Here is a 23,318-nt window from a genome sequence, read left to right as displayed (position 1 = left end):
AGAGAGGGAGAGACACAGAGAGGGAGAGACACAGAGAGGGAGAGACACAGAGAGGGAGAGACACAGAGAGGGAGAGACACAGAGAGGGAGAGACACAGAGAGGGAGAGAGACAGACAGAGGGAGAGAGAGAGAGAGTGGCAGAGAGAGAGAGTGGCAGAGAGAGAGAGCGAGAGAGTGGCAGAGAGAGAGAGTGAGAAATAGAGAGAGAGAGTGAGAAAGAGAGAGAGTGGCAGAGAGAGAGAGAGAGAGAGAGAGTGAGAAACAGAGAGAGAGACAGACAGAGAGGGAGAGTGAGAAACAGAGAGAGACAGAGTGGCAGAGAGAGAGAGAGAGACAGAGAGAGAGAGAGAGAGAGAATCTACATAGGTGTACAGAGGCCCAATATCAGCAACCATCACTCCTGTGTTCCAATGGCACGTTGTGTTAGCTAATCCAAGTATATCATTTTAAAGGGCTAATTGATCATAATTGATCCTTTTGCACTAGAGGTCGACCGATTATGATTTTTCAACGCCGATACCGATTATTGGAGGACCCAAAAAAGGCGATACCGATTAATCGGCCGATTTAAAAATATATATATTTGTAATAATGACAATTACAACAATACTGAATGACACATATTTTAACTTAATATAATACATCAATAAAATCAATTTAGCCTCAAATAAATAATGAAACATGTTCAATATGGTTTAAATAATGCAAAAACAAAGTGTTGGAGAAGAAAGTAAAAGTGCAATATGTGCCATGTAAGAAAGCTAACGTTTCAGTTCCTTGCTCAGAACATGAGAACATATGAAAGCTGGTGGTTCCTTTTAACATGAGTCTTCAATATTCCCGGGTAAGAAGTTTTAGGTTGTAGTTATTATAGGAATTATAGGACTATTTCTCTCTATACAATTTGTATTTCATATACCTTTGACTATTGGATGTTCTTATAGGCACTATAGTATTGCCAGTGTAACAGTATAGCTTCCGTCCCTCTCCTCGCTCCTACCTGGGCTCGAACCAGGAACACATCGACAACAGCCACCCTCGAAGCAGCGTTACCCATGCAGAGCAACTACTCCAAGTCTCAGAGCGAGTGACGTTTGAAACGCTATTAGCGCACACCCCGCTAACTAGCTGGCCATTTCACATCGTTTACACCAGCCTAATCTCGGGAGTTGATAGGCTTGAAGTCATAAACAGCACAATGCTTGAAGCACAGCGAAGAGCTGCTGGCAAAACGCACAAAAGTGCTGTTTGAATGAATGCTTACGAGCCTGCTGGTGCCTACCATCGCTAAGTCAGACTGCTCTATCAAATATCAAATCATAGACTTAATTATAACATAATAACACACAGAAATACGAGCCTTAGGTCATGAATATGGTAGAATCCGGAAACTATCATCTCGAAAACAAAACGTTTATTATTTCAGTGAAATACAGAACCGTTCCATATTTTATCTAACGGGTGACATCCCTAAATCTAAATATTCCTGTTACATTGCACAACCTTCAATGTATGTCATAATTACGTAAAATTCTGGCAAATTAGTTTGCAACGAGCCAGGCAGCCCAAACTGTTGCATATTCCCTGACTCTGCGTGCAATGAACGCAAGAGAAGTGACACAATTCCACCTGGTTAATATTGCCTGCTAACCTGGATTTATTTTAGCTAAATACGCAGGTTTAAAAATATATACTTCTGTGTTTTGATTTTAAGAAAGTCATTGATGTTTATGGTTAGGTACATTCGTGCAACGATTGTGCTATTTTCGCAAATGCGCTTTTGTTAAATCATCCCGTTTGGCAAAGTTGACTGCCTTTGTTAGGAAGAAATAGTCTTCACACAGTTCGCAACGAGCCAGGCGGCCCAAACTGATGCATATACCCTGACTCTGTTGCAAGAACAGTGACACAATATCACTAGTTAAAATAAATTAATGTTAGCAGGCAATATTAACTAAATATGCAGGATTAAAAATCTATACTTGTGCATTGATTTTAAGAAAGGCATTGATGTTTATGGTTAGGTACACGTTGGAGCAACGACAGTCCTTTTTCGCAAATGCGCACCGCATCGATTATATGCAACGCAGGACACGCTAGCTAAACTAGTAATATCATCAACCATGTGTAGTTAACTAGTGATTATGATTGATTGATTGTTTTTTATAAGATAAGTGTAATGCTAGCTAGCAACATACCTTGGCTTCTACTGCATTCGCGTAACAGGCAGGCTCCTCGTGGAGTGCAATGAGAGGCAGGTGGTTAGAGCGTTGGACTAGTTAACTGTAAGGCTGCAAGATTGAATCCACGAGCTGACAAGGTAAAAATCTGTCGTTCTTCCCCAGAACAAGGCAGTTAACCCACTGTTCCTAGGCCGTCATTGAAAATAAGAATGTGTTCTTAACTGACTTGTCTAGTTAAATAATTCCATTCCGATTAATAGGTCGACCTCTAGTTAGCACAGCTGAAAACTGTTGTTCTGGTTAAAGAAGCAATAAAACTGGCCTAGTTGAGTATCTGGAGCAACAGCATTTGTGGGTTCTATTACAGGCTCAAAATGGCCAGAAACAAAGATCTTTCTTCCGAAACTCGTTAGTCTTATTCTTGTTCTGAGAAATTAAGGCTATTCCATGCGAGAAATTGCCAAGAAACTGAAGATCTTGTACAACGCTCTGTACTACTCCCTTCACAGAACAGCGCAGACTGGCTCTAACCAGAATAGAAAGAGGAGTGGGAGGCTCCGGTGCACAACTGAGCAAGAGGACAAGTACATTCGAGTGTCTAGTTTGAGAAACAGACGCCTCACAAGTCCTCAACTGGCAGCTTCATTAAATAGTACCCGCAAAACACCCGTCTCAACATCAACAGTGAAGAGGCGACTCCGGGATACTGGCCTTCTAGGCAGAGTTCCTCTGTCCAGTGTCTGTGTTCTTTTGCCCATCTTAATCTTTTATTTTTATTGGCCAGTCTGAGATATGGATTTTTCTTTGCAACTCCGCATAGAAGGCCAGCATCCTGGAGTCGCCGCCTCACTTACTCAAGAGTTTTTATTTATTTTGACTATTTTCTACATTGCAGAATAATAGTGAAGACATCAAAACTATGAAATAACACATGGAATCATGTAGTAACCAAAAAAGTGTTAAACAAATCAAAATATATTTGTATATATTTAAGATTCTTCAAAGTAGCCACACTTTACCTTGATGACAGCTTCACACACTCTTGGCATTCTCTCAACCAGCTTCATGAGGTAGTCACCTGGAATGCATTTTAATTAACAGGTGTGCCTTGTTAAAAGTTCATTTGTGGAATTTCTTTCCATCTTAATATGTTTTTTTATTGTTTTATTTAACTTTTATTTAACTAAAAAATTGTTATTTACAATGACGGCCTACCCCGGACGACGTTGGGTCAATCACGGCCGGATGTGATGACCGAATCAGTTGCGTTGTGACAAGTTAGGGGGGTTATACAGAAGATAGCCCTATTTGGTTAATACCCAAGGCCATATTATGGCAAGAACAGCTCAAATAAGCAAAGAGAAACAACAGTCCATCATTACTTTAAGACACGAAGGTCAGTCAATACAGAACATTTCGAGAACTTTGAAAGTTTCTTCAAGTTCAGTTGCAAAAACCATCAAGCACTATGATGAAACTGGCTTTCATGAGGACCGCCACAGGAAAGGATGACCCAGAGTTACCTCTGCTGCAGAGGATAAGTCCATTAGAGTTACCAGCCTCAGAAATTGCAGCCCAAATAAATGCTTCACAGAGTTTAACAGACATCTGTACAGAGACTGCGTAAATCAAGCCTACATGGTCGAATTGAAACACGAGCAATGGACATTAGATCGGTGGAAATCTGTCCTTTGGTCTGATTGTGTCCAATTTTCGGATTTTTGGTTCGAACCGCCGTGTCTTTGAGAGACACGGTAATGTTGGATGGATGATCTCTGCATGTGTAGTTCCCACCGTGAAGCATGGAGGAGGTGGTGTGATGGTGCTTTGCTAGTGACACAGTCTGCGATTTATTTAGAATTCAAGGCACACTTAACCAGCATGGCTACCACAGCATTCTGCAGCAATACTCCATCCCATCTGGTTTGGGCAAAGTGGGACTATAATTTGTTTTTCAACAGGACAATGACCCAACATACCTCCAGGGTGTGTATGGGCTATTTGACCAAGCAGGAGAGTGATGGAGTTCTGCATCAGATGAACTGGCCTCCACAATCCCCCGACTTCAACCAAATTGAGATGGTTTGGGATGAGTTGAACCGCAGAGTGAAGGAAAAGCAGCCAACAAGTGCTCAGCATATGTGGATACTCCTTCAAGACTGTTGGAAAAGCATTCCAGGTAAAGCTGGTTGAGAGAATGCCAAGAGTGTGCAAAGCTGTCATCAAGGCAAAGGATGGCTATTTTGAAGAACCTCAAATATAAAATATATTTTGATTTGTCAAATACTTTTTATGTTACTACATAATTCCACATGTGTTATTTCATAGTGTTGATGTCTTCACTATTATTCTACAATGTAGAATATAGTACAAATAAAGAAAAACCCTTGAATGAGTAGGTGTTCGAAAACTTTTGACCGGTAGTGTATGTACTGCAATACAAGATGCTACTCACACAGTACATTTATGTACTGCAATACAAGAGGTTACTCACACAGTACATTTATGTACTGCAATACAAGAGGTTACTCACACAGTACATTTATGTACTGCAATACAAGATGCTACTCACACAGTACATTTATGTACTGCAATACAAGAGGTTACTCACACAGTACATTTATGTACTGCAATACAAGATGCTACTCACACAGTACATTTATGTACTGCAATACAAGATGCTACTCACACAGTACATTTATGTACTGCAATACAAGATGCTACTCACACAGTACATTTATGTACTGCAATACAAGAGGTTACTCACACAATACATGTATGTACTGCAATACAAGATGCTACTCACACAGTACATTTATGTACTGCAATACAAGATGCTACTCACACAGTACATTTATGTACTGCAATACAAGATGCTACTCACACAGTACATTTATGTACTGCAATACAATATGCTACTCACACAGTACATTTATGTACTGCAATACAAGAGGTTACTCACACAATACATGTATGTACTGCAATACAAGATGCTACTCACACAGTACATTTATGTACTGCAATACAAGATGCAACTCACACAGTACATTTATGTACTGCAATACAAGATGCTACTCACACAGTACATGTATGTACTGCAATACAAGATGCTACTCACACAGTACATGTATGTACTGCAATACAAGATGCTACTCACACAGTACATTTATGTACTGCAATACAAGATGCTACTCACACAGTAAAAATGTTTTATTATTTGTTTTACCTTTATTTAAAAAGGCAAGTCAGTTATTATTTTCAATGACGGCCTAGGAACAGTGGGTTAACTGCCTGTTCAGGGGCAGAACGACAGATTTGTACCTTGTCAGCTCGGGGGTTTGAACTTGCAACCTTCCGGTTACTAGCTACTAGCTAACGCTCTAAGCACTAGGCTACCCTGCCGCCCCAATACAAGATGCTACTCACACAGTACATGTATGTACTGCAATACAAGATGCTACTCACACAGTACATCTATGTATTACAAGAAGAGACAAAAGTCTTACCTCTCCCTGGAAACTCTTGAGCAGGGGAGCCACCTGTTTTCTTACATCCTGAAAGACATAGAAGAAACCGTTTAGAATGGATCGTATCCCAGAGTCACGGAGTACACTGATAAAACACACAGTACTAAATCTATACGGTTGTTTTACATCATATAGTTTAACCCACACCTGGCATGAGCCTGTTTGACCACATCAACCCTGTCCATAGCACATTTTTCCACATTGAAAGCAACCTCTCCCCCACAGTCCCATTGCATGGCATTAAAGCATGAGTCAGTGATTTCTGATTAGATACCTAGTGAAGTGTGTATCTCTGGGAACATGCAAATCCACACACTGTCAGTTAGCTAGACTAAAGCCCTGTAGAGATGCAGTGGAGCATGCATTACACTACAGTACATTACACTACAGCACACTACACCACAGCACACTACACCACAGTACAGCACACTACACCACAGCACACTACACCACAGTACATTACAGCACACTACACCACAGGACACTACACCACAGGACACTACACCACAGTACACTACACCACAGCACACTACACCACAGTACATTACAGCACACTACACCACAGCACACTACACCACAGTACACTACACTACACCACAGCACACTACACCACAGCACACTACACCACAGTACATTACAGCACACTACACCACAGCACACTACACCACAGCACACTACACCACAGCACACTACACCACAGCACACTACACCACAGTACACTACACCACAGTACACTACACCACAGCACACTACACCACAGTACATTACAGCACACTACACCACAGCACACTACACCACAGTACACTACACCACAGCACACTACACCACAGCACACTACACCACAGTACACTACACCACAGTACACTACACCACAGCACACTACACCACAGCACACTACACCACAGTACATTACAGCACACTACACCACACTACACCACAGTACACTACACCACAGCACACTACACCACCGTACATTACAGCACACTACACCACAGCACACTACACTACACCACAGTACACTACACCACAGCACACTACACCACAGCACACTTCACACTACACAAGAGCACAGTACACCACAGTACACGACAGTACAGCACACTACACACTACACCACAGTACAGCACACCACACTACACCACAGTACAGCACACCACACTACAGTACAGCACACCACAGCACACTACAGCACACTACACCACAGTACAGCACACTACACCACAGCACACTACACCACAGCACACTACACCACAGCACACTACAGCACACCACACTACAATACACTACACCACAGTACACTACACCACAGTACACTACACCACAGTACAGCACAATAAACTACACTACAGTACAGCACAATAAACTATCCTGTACAGATGGCTCTACCTGTAAGGCTCCTGGCTAAAGATAGATACACTTTAGATCAGGAACACATGATGATACTAACTACCACAGTGGTGTGTGTGTGTGTGTGTGTACACTTATTTGACTGCCCCTGCTTAGGTCAGGTCCTGTATCCACCACGTTTGATTAGGTCAGGTCCTACAATCTTATTCATTGATGATCTTAAAGTCCAAACGGATTCTAGATCAGCAATCCTACTTGGAGATGTTTTGTGGGTAACGGGCCCTAGAGATAGTCACCCCCGTCCTGCTTCCCCCAGCCAAACCCCAAGTTCTGTGAAGGACCCTGAGCAGCTTGAGTGCCCTAAGTTTCCACTAAACCCATTTTTTACATTATTTTTTACATTTTAAATCAGCCCGTTTCTAATTTAGCTGAACAGACTAATTAGTTATTTACAACTAGCAGGAAGCATGCTGAAGGTCTACACATGGGAAAGACCTCATGTGCATCACTATAGACTGTTTATCATGCACGTGTGTGTGTATGCCAGAGCCTCCGTGTTCAACAGCTCCTCGGTCAACAGGGTCAACACAGTAAGATGGATGGCTGGGATGTGCATCCCGCCTCCCTTAGTCATCTGGAATTTCCCCTCGCTGGTCAGTCTGGTTATCTGTCGGTCTATTTGGCTGGGAGGAGGATGAAGTGGTCCCTACCGACACTCGTCGAAGGTTCGTTTTAAGTCTTTCTACCCTGTAGTCAAGGTTAGGATTTTGGAGAGGGTTAACTGCTTCCTGGAGCGTCTCGGCTCACTCCCTTAAAATAAATATATTCAATACCAGCCACAGAACACTGCACTTGGGCCATGGTTGCGACGTCATCATGGCTTCGACTGCATTGTGGCATTACGGTGTCAGGCTCTCAGTAAAAGACGAAGACGAAAACTCGAATGTATTATTCACACATTAGATGAATTATAACACACTGCATCCTGTCTTCCTGAATCAACATTACCAGAAACACTCTGTCCATGAAGAGTACAGCTCAGTAAAGTACTGAGGTGGTCTCCTGATGGCTGAATAATGAAGCGGACAGACTCATCTGGACGAGTCCAACCTGGTCTGATGTGGACGATATCCAACCTGTCCTGGTGTGGACGATATCCAACCTGTCCTGGTGTGGACGATATCCAACCTGTCCTGGTGTGGACGAGTCCAACCTGGTCTGGTGTGGACGAGTCCAACCTGGTCTGATGTGGACGAGTCCAACCTGGTCTGGTGTGGACGAGTCCAACCTGGTCTGGTGTGGACGATATCCAACCTGGTCTGGTGTGGACGATATCCAACCTGGTCTGGTGTGGACGAGTCCAACCTGGTCTGGTGTGGACGAGTCCAACCTGGTCTGGTGTGGACGAGTCCAACCTGGTCTGGTGTGGACGAGTCCAACCTGGTCTGGTGTGGACGAGTCCAACCTGGTCTGGTGTGGACGAGTCCAACCTGGTCTGGTGTGGACGAGTCCAACCTGGTCTGGTGTGGACGAGTCTAATTTAGTCTGAAGTAATCTGATCTCTAGGCTCTTTAGGCTGGCTATTCAAAGCTGGTCCATGGTAGGATCCTTTGTAGCTCAAGTTGGCTGGATGTCCTTGGACCATTCTTGATACCAGTGGCAGTCGGTGCAAATATTTGATGACTGTCATTCATATTCCTTTTACCCAGCTCAATGTAACATTGATAGGTTTAGGCAACTACATGAGGTTGCTACAACCGACGGGCCCAGTGGCAATAAATTAATAAGACCAAAAGCGTATCTTGACTTGGAAGAGTTCCAGTGTTGGGTATCCATAGCCAGCTAGCTAACATATCATCCCCCTCTGTTGGATAGCCATAGCCAGCTAGCTAACATATCATCCCCCTCTGTTGGATAGCCATAGCCAGCTAGCTAACATAACATCCCCCTCTGTTTTAGCCGGGTGTTGGAGTAGGCCAAATGTGAAATAAAAAACTAATAGAGCACTCTCTCGCTCTCGCTTCTCCTTCAAAACTGTTCAACTAATGTCTTTCTCTCTTTGAGTCAACCACTCACCACATTTTATGCCCTGCGGTGCAAGCTAGCTGTAGCTGATGCTTTCAGTACTAGATTCATTCTCTGATCCTTTGATTGGGTGGACAACGTGTCAGTTCATGCGGCAAGAGCTCTGATAGGTTGGAGGACGTCCTCCAGAAGTTATCATATTTACTGTATAAGTCTATGAAAGGGGCTGAGAACCATGAGCCTTCTAGGTTTTGTATTGGAGTCAATGTACCCAGAGGAGGACAGAAACTAGCTGTCCTCAGGCTACACCATGGTGCTATTAAAGCTACTATAGACCTTTATTACAAAACAGTGTTTTAAATCAATTATTTTGTGACATGTGAATATATTTAGCAGAGTTTTATCTAAAAATAATGACTTTAATGTTTCAACATTTTTATGAAATTCACTGAGGATGGTCTTCCCCTTCCTCCTCTGAGGAGCCTCCACTGCTTGATACACACGGGAAACTGTTGAGCGTGAAACACCCAGCAGCATTGCAGTTCTTGACACTCAAACCGGTGCGCCTGGCACTTACTACCCTACCCCGTTCAAAGACACTTCAATATTTTGTCTTGCCCATTCACCCTCTGAATGGCACACATACACAATCCATGTCTAATTGTGTCAAGGCTTAAAAATCCTTCTTTAACCCCGTCTCCTCCCCTTCATCTACACTGATTGAAGTGGATTTAACAACATCAATAAGGGATCATAGATCTCACCTGGATTCACCTGGTCAGTCTATGTCATGGAAAGAGCAGGTGGTTCTAATGTTTTGTATCACTGGGATATTTGTAGGGCTGGGCGGTGTACCGTATTTTACTATATACCAGTATTGATACAAGGACCGGTTTGGGTTTTTACTTTACCTTCTATAACGGTATTTGAATGTTTGGTTTGTTAAAATGTGATACGCTGTGTATAACATCTGTTTTTATAGTTCACATCTCCACTTGAGTCATCCCTCTCGCTCTCCCCACGCCGCTTTCCACACAGACTCAAGGAGCGCATTTGTTGTTACTCCACCAGGAGATGCTTGCCTTCAGTCTGCATGGTCAACACATGCAACAATGTTGTTTTCACTTTGCTTCTTAATGTAAATCCACAAGTGTTCTACAATTACACTATTAGTTTGTTTCTTACATCTGCAAACAGATAACTTTGCTAAATCCTGTTAGACGCTAATGCTAATTGCTAAGTTAGCTGTCTAGATAGCAAAAAAAAATGTACTGAATCAGATCAAGCGTAGCTAGCTACACAGCCTGATACCAGTGATGGTGTAGGTCTAAATCAGCAGGTTGTTTGTGCAACGGTATCTTCTAAATCAAAAGAGGAACAGGCGAAAAAATGAATTTGTTGGCTACATGTTGAAACATGCCAAAGATTATAGGCTCTCCTAGGAAACACTGACCAACACTTTGGTTCCTACCCTGCTACAATAACTCCTCCCTGGCATTTTCATTCGTTGTCATGTCAAACACTGTATTCAAAGTGCCCACTACTATATTCTAACTATGGAATTAGAATAAACATTCTATTTCCGTGATTCCAACAGTTCACCCAAGTGTTTTTCTCTAAAATCACAAGTCAAATTGGTATTACAACAGTTTGTTAAAAATAAGGCCTTAAATTGTTTAACAGCCATACATGGCAGTGTGGAATTATCTCAACTGAGTGCAAGAAATTGCAGGAAATGATTTTTGGTTGAATATAAAACAAATAGGAATGAAGAAAGACCCATTGAAATCACTTGCCACCCCCAGGGTCACGTACTGCTCATAAAGCTCATTTTGAACATGTATTATTCAAAAAACATAAAAGAACATCAATTTTGAAAAAATACCTTGATACTATATTATGGCCATATTACCCAGCCCTAGTTATTTGAGAGGACTTCAGAGCCCCCTCATCTCCTCTCTGGGAGGATCGTGTCACTCTCCCACCAGGGTCAGATTCCTCTCCCTTCCTCCGGCCCCACCTCCTACATACCACAGACCACACAGATGCCCAAAGAACACCCCCTAAAACAAGGGCTTGTTACTGTGATGAATACATGCATGCATGCGTGCGCGTGTCTGTCTGACTGTCTCCCTACGTTTTATGCTTGTAGCTATTGTGTGGTCCCCCCCTGTCTATTTCTGACCTGAATCAGTGTGTCCTGGGTGTTCCTGTGCTCCTTTGTTTGGTGTGTGTTGCTTTGTGTGTGACATAAGTTGATAGGAAGGAGGGGACATGAGGTGGAAGGGGGGGGGGGGGGGGGGGTGTAAAGAGACACCTGTCTCTCCAGTCCTCACAGACACAGCCCTATCCTAGCCTATAGAAATATATAGTCCTACATCATTCACGTCATTATAAATTCTTCATTAGTGTGACACTCCCGATAACAACAACCCTCCTTTGTTTCCAGTCTGTGTTTGATCAGTTAAGTTGCCTTGGAAACACACACACACACACACAGAGACAATTCCCAGGGGCGTCGCCAGGAGAAACGAGACTAACATAATTCCCTCATGATTCCACACAGCAGGACTGTCACATAACACATTCAACACGGAACCAAATAGGTCATACAATCCAGACGACTGGGGGACATTTCTGTTCGGTCTCTTCCCCGCGCTTGGAAAAAGGAAGCACTATTTTGGGAACTTTTGCAAGTCTATAATTTTCCCCCGTCGCCCCCGGCGATATTCCTATTAAAAGCATGTCCAACAGGGCGATGTTGAAAGCAGCAAGAGAAGAAAGAAGCAACTGATGAGTATCGTTTTAGCAACATTAAACGTTATTTAAAAATACACCCCACAACCATTTTCATTTTTTTTTATAGCCACTGCAGTAAATAAAACCTAATAAAATGTTTGGGAATAACGGCGATTTAAGGCTTTTTTTTTATATAGCAATATAGAGTGGGAAAGCAGCTGAGGGTTTGGACAAATAATAGCCACTGCAGTAAATGAAACCTAATAAAAAACATCTGTCTACTTCAGGAATAGTGTGCCAGAGCCAAACAGAGCTACAGGGGGCCTATATGCAGATAAGTCATTTGTCACACGGGCCACCCATCATTCACTCTGAACTGGACTGTGTGTTTACAGGCAGTAGGGCCTGTCATCATTCACTATGAACTGGACTGTGTGTTTACAGGCAGTAGGGCCTGCCATCATTCACTCTGAACTGGACTGTGTGTTTACAGGCAGTAGGGCCTGTCATCATTCACTATGAACTGGACTGTGTGTTTACAGGCAGTAGGGCCTGCCATCATTCACTCTGAACTGGAGTGTGTTTACAGGCAGCAGGGCCACCCATCATTCACTATGAATTGGACTGTGTTTACAGTTAGTAGGGCCTGCCATCATTCACTTTGAACTGGACTGTGTGTTTACAGGCAGTAGGGCCTGCCATCATTCACTCTGAACTGGACTGTGTGTTTACAGGCAGTAGGGTCTGTCATCAATCACTATGAACTGGACTGTGTTTTTACAGTAGCAATTGTGTGACTTTAGACCACTAGAATGTCTTAGCCAAAAGCCCCCCAAAAAATACCCCCTGAATGGATTTCTGCTAATATGTAAAACACCACGGGAGTCGTCTTACATTTGGGAACTTTAAAGTCCTATCGATCAAACAACCATGAAAAGGTAGACTCTCTCTCTCCCTCAGTTGCCTACGCACAACAACAACAAGATCAACAACTAATAATGTCAGCCAGTGAGATGAGCTAAAATCTAAAAACGAGGGAGCACTAGATAAATCCTCTCCAACTGTTTTAGCTTGTAGTTGGCCCGTCAAATTTGGCCTGATAAACTATGGGGAATAGTAGCCGGGTGGCCCTTCAGCAGCTTGCCTGCCAAACCATGTTTTAATAACTGAATGGGAACTTGCCTCCCTCCCTGCGCATTTGATCGACAGGTGTCTGATATATTTAGAATTCAAAGCACACTTAACCAGCATGGCTACCACCGCATTCTGCAGCGATACGCCATCCCATCTGGTTTTCACGTGGTGGGACTGTGATTTGTTTTTCCAACAGGACAATTGACCCAAAACACACCTCCAGGCTGTGTAAGGGCTATTTGACCAAGAAGGAGAGTGATGGAGTGCTGCATCAGATGACCTGGCCTCCACAATCACCCGACCTCAACCCAATTGAGATGTTTTCAGATAAGTTGGACTGTAGAGTGAATGACAAGCAGCCAACAAGTGCTCAGCATATGTGGGAAATCCTTCAAGACTATTGGAAAAGCATTCCTCATGAACCTGGTTGAGAGAATGCCAAGAGCGTGCAAAGCTGTCAAGGCAAACAAAGGGTGGCTACTTTGAAAAATATAAAATATAAATCGATTATTTCACAAGAAGAATTACATTTTGTAAATTATCATTTTGGATTTTAATGAGAAAGTGCTTGATGTGAAGTTAAACATAGAAAAAAACAGGAGTTTGGATGGGTGATGAGCATTCTAAACCTTCCATCCGTATAGAAATTAAATGACTCGGCATCTACATAAGTTGAACGAATTGTGCTAAGAGAAATTTGATTCTAAAATAAGCTATAATACCTGAGCATTAATCAATAATGAGTTCTGTTAGTACGGGGTTCCAACAGGGAGATACTAAAGAGATATTCTTTTTTAAAGTAAACACTTGAGGCCTCTGTGCAGGGAACGTAGGTGTACTCAACATAGTGCTCTGTGTCAGTGATCAGCCTAGCTGTATGGAGAACATGGTGCTCTGTGTCAGTGATCAGCCTAGCTGTATGAGAACATGGTGCTCTGTGTCAGTGATCAGCCTAGCTGTATGAGAACACGGTGCTCTGTGTCAGTTATCAGCCTAGCTGTATGAGAACACAGTGCTCTGTGTCAGTGATCAGTGATCAGCCTAGCTGTATGAGAACATGGTGCTCTGTGTCAGTGGTCAGTGATCAGCCTAGCTGTTTGAGAACACGGTGCTCTGTGTCAGTGATCAGCCTAGCTGTATGAGAACATGGTGCTCTGTGTCAGTGATCAGAGATCAGCCTAGCTGTATGAGATGACGGTGCTCTGTGTCAGTGATCAGCCTAGCTGTATTAGAACATGGTGCTCTGTGTCAGTGGTCAGCCTAACTGTATGAGAACATGGTGCTCTGTGTCAGTGATCAGTGATCAGCCTAGCTGTATGAGAACATGGTGCTCTGTGTCAGTGGTCAGTGATCAGCCTAGCTGTATGAGAACACGGTGCTCTGTGTCAGTGATCAGTTATCAGCCTAGCTGTATGAGAACATGGTGCTCTGTGTCAGTGATCAGTGATCAGCCTAGCTGTATGAGAACATGGTGCTCTGTGTCAGTGATCAGTGATCAGCCTAGCTGTTTGAGAACACGGTGCTCTGTGTCAGTGATCAGCCTAGCGGTATGAGAACATAGTGCTCTGTGTCAGTGATCAGCCTAGCTGTATGAGAACATTGTGCTCTGTGTCAGTGATCAGAGATCAGCCTAGCTGTATGAAAACACGGTGCTCTGTGTCAGTGATCAGCCTAGCTGTATGAGAACATGGTGCTCTGTGTCAGTGATCAGCCTAGCTGTATGAGAGCACGGTGCTCTGTGTCAGTGATCAGTGATCAGCCTAGCTGTATGAGAACACGGTGCTCTGTGTCAGTGATCAGTGATCAGCCTAGCTGTTTGAGAACACGCTGCTCTGTGTCAGTGATCAGCCTAGCTGTATGAGAACACGGTGCTCTGTGTCAGTGGTCAGCCTAGCTGTATGAGAACATGGTGCTCTGTGTCAGTGATCAACCTAGCTGTATGAGAACACGGTGCTCTGTGTCAGTGATCAGTGATCAGCCTAGCTGTATGAGAACATGGTGCTCTGTGTCAGTGGTCAGTGATCAGCCTAGCTGTATGAGAACACGGTGCTGTGTCAGTGATCAGTGATCAGCCTAGCTGTATGAGAACACGCTGCTCTGTGTCAGTGATCAGCCTAGCTGTATGAGAACACGGTGCTCTGTGTCAGTGGTCAGCCTAGCTGTATGAGAACATGGTGCTCTGTGTCAGTGATCAACCTAGCTGCATGAGAACACGGTGCTCTGTGTCAGTGATCAGTGATCAGCCTAGCTGTATGAGAACATGGTGCTCTGTGTCAGTGGTCAGTGATCAGCCTAGCTGTATGAGAACACGGTGCTCTGTGTCAGTGATCAGTGATCAGCCTAGCTGTATGAGAACATGGTGCTCTGTGTCAGTGGTCAGCCTAACTGTATTAGAACATGGTGCTCTGTGTCAGTGGTCAGCCTAGCTGTATGAGAACATGGTGCTCTGTGTCAGTGATCAGCCTAACTGTATGAGAACATGGTGCTCTGTGTCAGTGGTCAGTGATCAGCCTAGCTGTATGAGAACATGGTGCTCTGTGTCAGTGATCAGTGATCAGCCTATCTGTATGAGAACATGGTGCTCTGTGTCAGTGGTCAGCCTAGCTGTATGGAGAACATGCTGATTTCTATATTCACGGTGACCTTTCAAAATGGTTGAATCCTTCTAAACTGTAATGTGATTTGTGGATTGAAATAAAGCATTTAAAATGTGTGTCACCTCCGGTGTGTTCTTCTTGAAGTCGCGGCTCTGGTCGATGAGTTTCTTCCTGGACTGTTCGCTCTCATCCTGTCTGTTGGCGAGCTGTGTGGCGGTGGCGTCTAGTTCTCTCTGAAACACACACACACATTTTGTTAGAGACATAGGATAAGGGCTTGATTTAAGATTGGGAAGTAGAATAATCCCCTCGGATGAAGAGCTCCCCCACCCATTCCCTAGGGTGAACTCTGCTGGCACAGCATCATTGACATGAGAACACAACTTCATGACATTAAATGCCACTAGTCTATGCCTTAATGTTAGAGCAGCCTTTTCCAGACCCCCAGCGGTCTTGAGAGGAGCCCTCTCCCCCAGCGGTCTTGAGAGGAGCCCTCTCCCCCAGCGGTCTTGAGAGGAGCCCTCTTCCCCCAGCGGTCTTGAGAGGAGCCCTCTTCCCCCAGAGGTCTTGAGAGGAGCCCTCTTCCCCCAGAGGTCTTGAGAGGAGCCCTCTCCCCCCAGAGGTCTTGAGAAGAGCCCTCTCCCCCCAGAGGTCTTGAGAAGAGCCCTCTCCCCCCAGAGGTCTTGAGAGGAGCCCTCTCCCCCCAGAGGTCTTGAGAGGAGCCCTCTCCCCCAGAGGTCTTGAGAGGAGCCCTCTCCCCCAGAGGTCTTGAGAGGAGCCCTCTACTTACTACAAGTTCAGATAGCTGGCCGCTAAACTATTCAGTAGATGAAAACTGAAGCAGAAAAGGTACATAGTGAGCACTACGTCATCCCTGATTTGAAATCACAAGTCAGTCTGGTGGAAACACCACTGCTGGGAAAATGCTCATTTTCTTTATACGCCATTTTAATAGAAAACCTAGCTACTGAGCACAAAAAAAACCTAGCTACTGAGCACAAAAAAAACCTAGCTACTGAGCACAAAAAAACCTAGCGACTGAGCACAAAAAAACCTAGCGACTGAGCACAAAAAAAACCTAGCGACTGAGCACAAAAAAAACCTAGCGACTGAGCACAAAAAAAAACTAGCGACTGAGCACAAAAAAGCCTAGCGACTGAGCACAAAAAAAACCTAGCGACTGAGCACAAAAAAACCTAGCGACTGAGCACAAAAAAACCTAGCGACTGAGCACAAAAAAACCTAGCGACTGAGCACAAAAAAACCTAGCGACTGAGCACAAAAAAACCTAGCGACTGAGCACAAAAAAACCTAGCGACTGAGCACAAAAAAACCTAGCGACTGAGCACAAAAAAACCTAGCTACTGAGCACAAAAAAACCTAGCTACTGAGCACTTGGTTACAATTCTAACTGTGGGACAAATGCACACACATAAAGACAGACAGGTCTGTAGTACACTGCTCAAAACAATAAAGGGAACACTAAAATAACACATCCTAGATCTGAATGAATGAAATATTCTTATTAAATACTTTTTTCTTTACATAGTTGAATGTGCTGACAACAAAATCACACAAAAATTATCAATGGAAATCAAATTTATCAACCCATGGAGGTCTGGATTTGGAGTCACACTCACATTTAAAGTGGAAAACCACACTACAGGCTGATCCAACGTTGATGTAATGTCCTTAACCCTCCTGTTGTCTCGGCGGGTCAGAGTGACCCCGGGCAGGGTTACGAGTTGATCCCCCGTGTCTGTGTGGGTCAGAGTGACCCTGGCAGCCTTATCAAGGTGTATGTTGTAACCCTCCTACCCCTGTCTGGGCCGGGTCATAGTGACCCACACTACCACCTGGTGGATACTAGTCAAACAGCAAGGTGTATGTTGTAACCCTCCCGCCCCTGTGTGGGCGGGATCATAGTGACGTCAGAGTGACCCCGGCCAGCGTTACGAGTTGATTCCCCGTGTCTGTGTGGGTCAGAGTGACCCTGGCAGCCTTATCAAGGTGTATGTTGTAACCCTCCTACCACTGTCTGGTCTGGGTCATAGTGACCCAACACTACCATCTGGTGGACACTAGTCAAAGGTCCTGCCCCAGAATTGACACCCGCCACATTCCGGGCAAGGGCCCTGTGTGCGAAGTGGGGGGCCCCACTACCACCTGGTGGATAATAGCGGTACTGCCCTTGGGCCCCGTGTGAGTTTGGGTATTGATTCTAAAAACGCCCCCCTACTACACTGCCTTCCTTTGGTTGTGGAAATTGTGCCTTTTGGGTATGGTTGTTGTTACAATACCCTACCCCTGTCTGGGCCGGGTCATAGTGACCCCGGCCAGCGTTACGAGTTGATTCCCCCCTGTCTGTGTGGGTCAGAGTGACCCTGGCAGCCTTATCAAGGTGTATGTTGTAACCCTCCTACCCCTGTCTGGGCTGGGTCATAGTGACCCCGGGCAGCGTTACGAGTTGATTCCCCGTGTCTGTGTGGGTCAGAGTGACCCTGGCAGCGTTAGCAAGGTGTATGTTGTAACCCTCCTACCACTGTCTGGTCTGGGTCAGAGTGACCCTGGCCCTGTGTTACGAGTTGTTCTCCTGTGTCTGGGCCGGGTCAGAGTGACCCTGGCACCACTTGTCCACAAGAACTCAGTGCAAGACCTCGTTGCAATCACACGGGGAGGCCAGCCAAGCGTACCGGATGGGCCGAAGGAGCAGACAGGGCCAACCACGCGCCTCGTCCGTTCGCGTGCCTCGTCCCATTCACGTGGCCACTGTAAGGCCGCCGTAGAGAGGCTACTAATATTGTCAGGAAGAAGAAGAATAAGATGAGGACTATGATGAGGACGATGATGAGGAGGAATACGACCCCGCCGAGCGCGAGCCCTCCGCCTACGACGCCTCGCAGTCCTTGTTTTAGCGCGGCTCAGGTCCTGGAACAGATATCCTCCAGTGTCGACCAAGAAGACGAAGAAGAGTACTTGGAATCCGAAGAGGAGGACGTTTCGGAAGATGAAGACGGCGAGGAATACAACCCAGAGCGTGATGCGGACGACTACGACGACGACTCGGCCTCGCGGTCGTGCTCCTCTTCGGAGGAAGAGCGAGAGGGAGACACGGCCGCTGCCCGAGAGCGAGACACAGCCAGAGAGCCAGAGCGAGACAGAGAGGACGCGGCGGCAGCCGCCCGAGCCCAAAGGGAGACGTTGCTGTCAAAGAACGTCAAAATCAAATGGTCCTCCGTGGCCTATCGCGGCCCAGACCGGCCCCGCGCCATCCGCCGCCCCGGCTCCGTCGTGACGCCGGGCCCCACGGCCTACGCCGCGTCGCGAGCACTCGACATCGAGTCCACCTTCCGGCTGTTTGTCACACCGGCGATAGAAAGGATCATTGTGGACATGACAAATCTGCAGGGGGTGAGAAAATACGGCGACGGCTGGCGACCCATGGACTCCACCGACCTGCGCGCCTTGGTAGGGCTGCTGATCCTAGCCGGCGTCTACAGGTCCCGAGGCGAGGCCGCGGCCAGCCTGTGGGACGCCGAGAGCGGCAGGACCGTGTTCCGCGCCACCATGCCGCTCAAGGTGTTTCACAAGTACTCGAGGCTGCTGCGATTCGACGACCGCCAGTCGAGACCCGCCAGACTCGCCACCGACAGACTGGCGGCCATAAGAGAGGTATGGGACCTGTGGGAGGAGCGGCTGCCGGCCCTCTACAACCCGGGGCCCGACGTGACGGAGGACGAACAACTGGTCCCGTTCAGAGGTACCGTCTATGTATCTGTGTATGTGCGTGTAGCATAGAGAGGTAGCAGTAGTAGTGTGGGCAGTAGTAGCAATCGGCAGTAGTAGCAATCCGCAGTAGCGGCGGCGGCTGCGTGTAACATAAACGCAGTGCCCCCGCTTTAACGATGACGCTGCTAATCTCCTCTTTCCTCCCTTCTCCCCACCGAAAGGACGCTGTCCTTTCCGACAGTACATTCCCAGCAAGCCGGCCAAATACGGCATCAAGTCGTGGGTGGCCTGCGACGCCAAGTCCAGCTACGCTTGGAAGATGCAAGTCTACACCGGCAAGGCGGCCGGCGGAGGCCCCGAGAAGAACCAGGGCGCCCGCGTCGTCCTCGATCTGACCGAGGGACTGCCGGGCGGTCACAACGTCACGTGTGACAATTTCTTCACCTCCTACGAACTGGGCCAGCGGCTCCTCGAGAGGAACGGTGAGAAAGAACAAGGCCGAGCTCCCGCCCGCGCTGCTCCAGTCAAAGGGCAGACAGGTCCTGTCCTCCAGGTTCGCCTTCACGCCCACCGCCACTCTAGTGTCCTACCTGGCAAAGAGAAATAAGAACGTGCTACTTCTGAGCACGCTGCACGCGGAGCCCGACGTTAGCGATCGCCGCGACCGGAAGCCGGCCCTCATCCTAGACTACAACTGCAACAAGGGCGGCGTGGACAACCTAGACAAGGTGGTCGGGACCTACAGCTGCAGACGGATGACCGCCCGCTGGCCCCTGGTCATCTTCAACAACATCCTCGACGTGTCCTCCTACAACGCCTTTGTCATATGGAGAGAGATCAAGCCCGACTGGATGCCTGGGAAGCGGAACAAGAGGAGGGTGTTCCTGGAGCAGCTCGGAAAGGCACTCGTAAAGCCCTTGATACAAAGAAGGCAGCGTCTCCCCCGCACCCAAGCCGCGTCCGCACTTGTCAAAGTCCTACAGAGTGCCACCGCCGAGGCTCGTCCGCCAGCCCGGGAGCAAGCCGCTGGCCCGGCCGCCGCCGCCCCAGCCGCCCCGCCGGTGGCGAGTAAGAGGAAGAGGTGTCAGCTCTGCCCACCCAAGAAGGACGCCAAGACCTACACCGCGTGCTGCAGGTGTAAGAAATACATCTGCAAAGGCTGTTCACACGCATACTGTCAAACTTGTGCCCACTGGGCCTTTAGCCAAGACGGGACAGGGTGACCCGGGGGGACACTGTGTGCTAGGCATAATAGGAGGACAACGGGAGGGTTAAAACAAGTCAAAATGAGGCTCAGTAGTGTGTGTGGCCTCCACGTGCCTGTATGACCTCCCTACAACGCCTGGGCATGCTCCTGATGAGGTGGCGGATGGTCTCCTGAGGGATCTCCTCCCAGACCTGGACTAAAGCATCCGCCAACTCCTGGACAGTCTGTGGTGCAACGTGGCATTGGTGGATGGAGCGAGACATGATGTCCCAGATGTGGTCAATTGGATTCAGGTCTGGGGAACGGGCGGGCCAGTCCATAGCATCCATGCCTTCCTCTTGCAGGAACTGCTGACACACTCCAGCCACATGAGGTCTAGCATTGTCTTGCATTAGGAGGAACCCAGGGCCAACCGCACCAGCATATGGTCTCACAAGGGGTCTGAGGATCTCATCTCGGTACCTAATGGCAGTCAGACTACCTCTGGCGAGCACATGGAGGGCTGTGCGGCCCCCCCACACCATGACTGACCCACCGCCAAACCGGACATGCTGGAGGATGTTGCAGGCAGCAGAACGTTCTCCACGGCGTCTCCAGACTCTGTCACGTCTGTCACATGTGCTCAGTGTGAACCTGCTTTCATCTGTGAAGAGCACAGGGCGCCAGTGGCGAATTTGCCAATCTTGGTGTTCTCTGGCAAATGCCACACGTCCTGCACGGTGTTGGGCTGTAAGCACAACCCCCACCTGTGGACGTCGGGCCCTCATACCACCCTCATGGAGTCTGTTTCTGACCGTTTGAGCAGACACATGCACATTTGTGGCCTGCTGGAGGTCATTTTGCAGGGCTCTGGCAGTGCTCCTCCTGCTCCTCCTTGCACAAAGGCGGAGGTAGCGGTCCTGCTGCTGGGTTGTTGCCCTCCTACGGCCTCCTCCACGTCTCCTTATGTACTGGCCTGTCTCCTGGTAGCGCCTCCATGCTCTGGACACTACGTTGACAGACACAGCAAACCTTCTTGCCACATCTCGCATTGATGTGCCATCCTGGATGAGCTGCACTACCTGAGCCACTTGTGTGGGTTGTAGACTCCGTCTCATGCAACCACTAGAGTGAAAGCACCGCCAGCATTCAAAAGTGACCAAAACATCAGCCAGGAAGCATAGGAACTTCTCCTCCCCGCTCCGTCTTCTCCTCCCCACTCCGTCTTCTCCTCCCCGCTCCGTCTTCTCCTCCCCTCTCATCCTTCTCCTCCCCTCTCATCCTTCTCCTCCCCTCTCCATCTTCTTCTCCTGCCCCCTCTCCTCCTTCTCACCCAGGAGAGTGATTATGCTGCTGGTCATTACGCTAACTAAACACACAACTAATGACTTAAATATTAAGTGATTTCTTCTAGATATATTACCATAGGGGCCCATAGAGGCCAATCTACAGCATCCCTAGACACACAAAAACCCACACACCAAATTTCTGTCTAAACTCCTGCAATGGGAATACCAGCATAGATTTTTCCATCAAGCTAAATGATTAATCCCAACCACCCATCCATCCTATTCTATCCCAGATCCATCTCTTCCCAGCCCAGATCCCAGTGGGTGTAAAGCCAGACAGATCTCAGTCCAGATCCCAGTGGGTGTAAAGCCAGACAGGTCTCAGTCCAGATCCCAGTGGATGTAAAGCCAGACAGATCTCAGTCCAGATCCCAATGGGTGTAAAGCCAGACAGATCTCAGTCCAGATCCCAGTGGGTGTAAAGCCAGACAGATCTCAGTCCAGATCCCAATGGGTGTAAAGCCAGACAGATCTCAGTCCAGATCCCAGTGGGTGTAAAGCCAGACAGATCTCAGTCCAGATCCCAGTGGGTGTAAAGCCAGACAGATCTCAGTCCAGATCCCAGTGGGTGTAAAGCCAGACAGATCTCAGTCCAGATCCCAGTGGGTGTAAAGCCAGACAGATCTCAGTCCATGCTCTGGAGCCTGGTGTTGTCACCAAGGAGCGTTCAGACTGTCGGGACCAGGTTTCAGCTGCTGCCAAACGCCGACATCCTTCCTCCCATAGATGGTCTGCCTGTACAAGCACCACCTGAACTGGACACAGCTAGACAAACTAATATTTTTGAGACGCTCAGGGAGTTTTTGCAACGAAGAGGCTATGACCTGCATCAAAGTCAAGGGTGGGACAGAAACAGGCACTCCGAATCTAGATTCCCTTGTTCATGCGCGGTTCGGACGGACCAGTCATCAGCACTATCTGTAGTGCCTCTATTCAAATGACTCTCTAACACACACGCCATACGTTTCTGTATGTAATAATATGAATCCTACTGCTCAGCCACTTTACCCCTGACTTTATGCATATAACTACCTCCTCTATCACGGATATCATTATTGATATTGTTCTTGTTCATACTGTATTTATTTCTGATATTACTACCATGCAAGTAACCATTCGGCTGCACCGTATACACCTTCTGTAGAGACCCATCCACTCAGCAAGACTTAGCAAAATATTGGTATATAAAATGAATTTTGGTATGTGTGGTCGTAACATGATTTTGTGACATACCACAACAATATCATGTGGTCGTATCAAGTGATCACCACATAAATGTATGGCGCATCTGTTTATGTACTGTACATGTGCACCTCCCACGGGAGTCGACTCGGGCGTCCACTCGGGAGTCAACTCGGGAGTCAACTCTGCTGTCAACTTGGCTGTCAACTCGGGTAACAACTCGGGTAACAACTCGGGTAACAACTCGGTTTGCATGGCCTTAACTAAAGTATGCTAATATACTGGTGTGTGTAACAGTATATAAAGTATGCTAATATAC

At 46.9% G+C, this 23,318-nt stretch overlaps 1 protein-coding gene and 1 pseudogene across 5 annotated transcripts in view; one reads left to right on the top strand and one right to left on the bottom strand.

Moving 5' to 3' along the window:
* Positions 1–23,318, bottom strand: part of LOC139386125 (homeobox protein cut-like 1) — a 125,788-nt gene that overhangs the window by 75,220 nt on the left and 27,250 nt on the right. For all 5 annotated transcript variants that reach the window (XM_071131559.1, XM_071131556.1, XM_071131555.1 and 2 more), the window contains exons 2-3: positions 15,676–15,786; positions 5,691–5,738 (exon numbers count right to left, since the gene is read on the bottom strand). In XM_071131559.1, the coding sequence (XP_070987660.1) occupies positions 5,691–5,738; positions 15,676–15,786 (159 nt within the window). The remainder of the gene's footprint in view (positions 1–5,690; positions 5,739–15,675; positions 15,787–23,318) is intronic.
* On the top strand, positions 18,401–20,505 carry LOC139386425 (piggyBac transposable element-derived protein 4-like; annotated as a pseudogene).

This window comes from Oncorhynchus clarkii, chromosome 27 (assembly GCF_045791955.1).
Source record: "Oncorhynchus clarkii lewisi isolate Uvic-CL-2024 chromosome 27, UVic_Ocla_1.0, whole genome shotgun sequence".
In the NCBI taxonomy this organism is placed as follows: Eukaryota; Metazoa; Chordata; class Actinopteri; order Salmoniformes; family Salmonidae; genus Oncorhynchus; species Oncorhynchus clarkii.
Note: the sequence above shows the minus strand (reverse complement) of the source record. Positions and strands in the feature narration are given on the sequence as shown.